The 4,644-nt window shown below is 32.4% G+C and overlaps 1 protein-coding gene across 1 annotated transcript in view; it reads right to left on the bottom strand.

Moving 5' to 3' along the window:
- Positions 1–3,071: 3,071 nt before the first annotated feature.
- Positions 3,072–4,644, bottom strand: part of gpd2 (glycerol-3-phosphate dehydrogenase 2 (mitochondrial)) — a 152,105-nt gene continuing 150,532 nt past the window's right edge. The window contains exon 18 of the mRNA XM_087989069.1: positions 3,072–3,175. Coding sequence (XP_087845195.1) covers positions 3,164–3,175 — 12 coding nt within the window. The 3' untranslated portion in view covers positions 3,072–3,163. The remainder of the gene's footprint in view (positions 3,176–4,644) is intronic.

Genomic DNA, 4,644 nt, shown 5'->3' with positions numbered 1-4,644 from the left:
AACAGATGAGTGCATTGCATATCTCTTGTGCAAGGTAGACTCCCCTTTTCATATTGTGTCTTGAAATAAGCTATAATCTTACTGTTTAAAGTCATTAAAAAATGCTGTGATGTTTTGACATCCAGTATTCTAGCAAACATCCACTAACTTTTAAGAAACATTTTGCTCATGGAGTAACAATATCTTTTAAACATTTTCTGTCACATTAATGTCAAGTGGTGCTGAGTTACTGAAATTGTACTCGGAAAAGCAAGGGCTCTAAATAAATCCAATAATGAACACACTACACATATAAAGAGATATAAACATGTCTAAAGCAGCAGAGGGCATAAAAGTTATATTTTATTATTCCACAGCAGAGGTCTGTTAATGGGCATCATTTCATTTAAAGGGAATCTTTTCTCTGCTACAGATTTATTTTCTGCGCTTTCTACTGAAGCAGTGCATAAATATTGGACCTACAATGGTCTTTTTGGTTATCTTTAAAGACTTGAATTAGGTTTGACATGTAAATCTTTTGATAGACTCAGTTTATTTTATTTATTTGCAAAATCGATTTATACAACGTAAGTGTTGAAGAACTTTAAAGATAAAATTCCATTGTTAGATGAATGTTGCAATGAAGAATTTAAGAAACTTGAAGCGTGCTTCTAATGAGTAATAACAATAATACTGTTGTAACATGAACTTGTTCTGGCCCTTATACAGGTGTCTGTTGATGGCATCCAATTTAGCCTATGAATCTAATGGAAACAGGTATCCCGATCTGCTATCAATAGAGTAAGTAGAGAAAAAGCATTTGCAGATATATTTAAAATGCTTTACTCCTTTAAAAAAAAACTTTGAGACATAGCTATACCTGTCAAATATTTCAAAAATGGTGTCTTCAAATCTATAGATAAGAATTATAGTGCATCTATGTGCCATGTTGCATTAGATTAATTCTAGTTAAAAGCTATCTCATTTTTTCTGTCTTGGAAGAAACTTTCTAAAAACACCAAGTGAAAATATTTCCAGTATACATTCTCTAACACCCTGAAGATGGGTGACAAGTCCTGGAGACCTGGCTGTTATAAGGTTACCTTATATTAATAATGCATGCAATTAGATTTCATTGGAAAATTTCAAAGCAAAATACATTGATAAAGTCTTATTAATTCTAGATTTGATTTTTACACATTCTGAATACAAAACATATTTTGGACGTCACAGTGGATTGACACTAAACAGCTTAGGGAATTTACACTGTTTTTGAACTGCAGATGCTTAAAAATTTAATTGTGTTGTCCTTTGACAGGAATCCTGATACATACGATAAGAAATAGCTGCTGAGGTCAAAGTGACAAGCTGTTGTAAACTAACTGTCATGTGGCTTCTAAGCAGATAGACAGTTCCCACAAGCTTATCCAACTCCTGGTTGAAAAGGTTAAAATCCTCCTAAGCAGACATGTTAGCCAACAGCAGCATACAAAAACAACTTTTTTCTCTCACTCTTCTGTCAATTATTGCCAGTTGCATGAATTTTGTCTAATATTGTACAGTCCTGGTGTTGCCAGACAAATCTGTCATGTCTTCTTTCTTGAAATTGCAATAAATCAATTAACCATTGCTTCACAGACAGCAATTGCAAATGAGTGGTCTAACCACGGCAGACATTTTTGATTGTAAAGAAAAAGTTGTTCACACTGTTGTGAGAATGGGATTAAAGTCATTATCATAACTGTAATTAATGAAACAAGATGAGGCAAACATGCTGTTTCCAGAACAATTACTGCTTACTTATACATACTCATTAAGAAAACACTGAATACGTGCAATAACAGCTGTTGGTTATTGAAAGTAAGATGGCATAGCAAATAGATTATTAGGTATGTAGGTAATATAGATTGAACCTCATCTTGTATTGCTCAGTAGTCTAATATTTAGGACCTTATTTTTGAAGGGGCTAGAAGAACTACATTAAACAACAAATGCTTTCTGGAGCATTCCAATCTGCTTTAATTATAGCTTGGAATGAGAAAGTGCAGTGTTTAAATATTCTCAGAATGGCTATGTGTTAAATCATATTAATTACATAAAGGTAGAAACAAAAGTCTGTTAAACACTGCAAATGTCTAATTGCAATATTCCTTCCAGAAATTTGTAAGAGAGGCATAAAGGAGACACTATCGACTGCACTTGACAAAGCAGATGATACATTTCCAGTTTTAAGAATACATGTGCTCCTTAAAACAGTTAAAAAATGGTGTGTCTCTACTGTTATGTTTTTTAAAGTGAAATGTGGAACAGCATCTGCCTTAATTTGAAGGATTAACAATAAATAATTATTTGATTAAATTTGTATTGTAAACAGTGATCATATTGAGAGGAATAAACATTTCCACAATGGCAAAGACACTTTGATCTTTAAATCTCTAAATTTCATGATCTATTTTCAGCCATGTACTTTGGTCTATTTCCCTCAAGATATATGACATGAGTTTAAAAAAAAGAAACAAAATACAATTACAAGTTTTCAACACTCTCAGTGTGTCTTAGGTTTTTCATAATTTAGAAAATCATCAGTTGTTTTGGATCAGCTTGTGTGAGTAATACTCAGTAGGAAAAAAGGAAGCAAAATAAAAGTTATCAGATTTCCCCAAATTGAAAAACAAATCTGATTTGAATTTATAAATAAAGCCTATAACTGTTAATCATTAAATTGTAGCAAATGAAGGAATTTGAATTGAAACTTACAGTAATATCCTTAAAGCAGCTAGTTTGTTGATATCAACAAAGTTATGTTTAAATATGCCTTTTTAAATAGCAAAATAGCTTCCTATTTCCAATAATTATGTCGGGAATAAAGGGTAATAATGTCTTCAGGTGCAAAAATATTTTTGGTTTGAACCAATTTGTCTATGTGCTGCTACAATTAAATAATCAGGCCATTGTTTCTTGTGCTTTAAATGCATTTTGTAAACAAACATCTACCATAATACTCGAGACACACAGACACCATATTTACAACTACTTTCCAACAGTGATTTTGCATTTCTTGGACCAAATGGAATATTTGTCTCAAGGACTGTCATTTCAGCACAAACCAAACGAAAACGATTTCCTAAAATTCAAGCCTGCTGTCTGGACTTCTTGATTATCAGCGGGACTTTAGATAGAAGCTTCAGTACTGTTGCTGTTCAAACAAATACAAAGGCAGCATTAACAGAAGCTTGATGTAGGCTAGAATGTAGGCTAACACTGTTAAAAAGGTATTTCTTCCCACTTCCATTTAACAGTAAACAGCAGAAGCAATTTTTATTACACTCATAAAATCTTTTTACATGTGAAGTAGTACAGCAGTTTTATTTGTTTCAAAAAATGCAAAGTATTTTATTCTTTTCATCCTACATATCCATCTGGCAGCAAAACAGTTTTTTTTTAAACTCGTTTATTGAAAACATGTTGAACACCAGAACTTATTTTTCAACTGCAGCCATTATTAATGATAAACCTTTACAGGGAGAGGAAATTACTTTTGATCACAAATGTTCCAATAATTGTGCATGCAAATTATATATCATACATGGGACACCCATGATATATGCATTTGTCAATATAATAGAAACTAAAATCTAATTAGTTGAAAATACTAATTCAGCTTCCTTTGAAAATATGTTTAAGCTTTCAGTCTTGGTGCATTATAATTCTTTATTAAAATATGTTTAAACTTGCCTACATCCCAATAGGTAAATATTTCAGAACAGTTAATAGTTTTCTATTCTAACTTCTTTAAAATCTATGTAAAACCCAGACATTTTAAAAGCAGAAAAATACACTCGTACATGGACAGAAATATTTATTCCAGTTCTCTGTGTAAGGATCAACAAATCTAAAGGGTTAACATACTGCAGCTAACTATTGATATCATGCTGTGTAACTTTCAGTATGTACAAAAGACTGGATAAAGATCCCTCTTAATCCATACAGTAAACCTGTCAAGCGAGTCTGTATCCTGTAAACCAAGGCACAGTCAGTTACCTCCGAGTGGTTTGTACAAACCAACATCATAACAAGAGTGTTTACGGAAAATGCAGAGGCACTGAAGCAGAAAGGGCTTAGCTCTGATCAGACCTCTCTTCCACCTTTATTCTTCACTGTTCACATTGAAATGCAAATATCAGTGCAGGGTTTCCACTGCTGTGCCACTCACAAATTGAAAAGCAGTTTTTATCTATGCAAATGTAAGCATGGTAATTGAAGTTAATCAATCAATGCTAGCTTTCACTAAAACCTTGAACATGATTGAATAAAGTAATTATCATTCAGCAGAAAATGATGAAGTTGTAGACAGCATGAACCTTATTAAAGGAGGATTTTGAGTCACAATGGCTTAATTTAGCTAACAGCCAAGCCTTAGCCGAACCAACATACTACCAATGTAGCCTAGAATTGTTTGATGAAAGAGGCTCTGAATGCTTTTTTTAAAACAATACCAGATTAGTAAAAGTACTTGTTACAGTGAAATGGGTAAGCTATAATTAGTATGCTTCTTTGCACTTTCAAGCCCTCTTAATAGACATTTAAACAAGATTTACATGAAATATAAATTGTTGCCAAGGCTAACAGTGTTAGAAAATAAATAATTTTTAAAAATTACAAAAA

This window comes from Chiloscyllium plagiosum, unplaced genomic scaffold, assembly GCF_037043375.1.
Source record: "Chiloscyllium plagiosum isolate Xiang-an unplaced genomic scaffold, Cpla_swu_hap1 HiC_scaffold_7, whole genome shotgun sequence".
NCBI classification, from domain to species: Eukaryota; Metazoa; Chordata; class Chondrichthyes; order Orectolobiformes; family Hemiscylliidae; genus Chiloscyllium; species Chiloscyllium plagiosum.
Note: the sequence above shows the minus strand (reverse complement) of the source record. Positions and strands in the feature narration are given on the sequence as shown.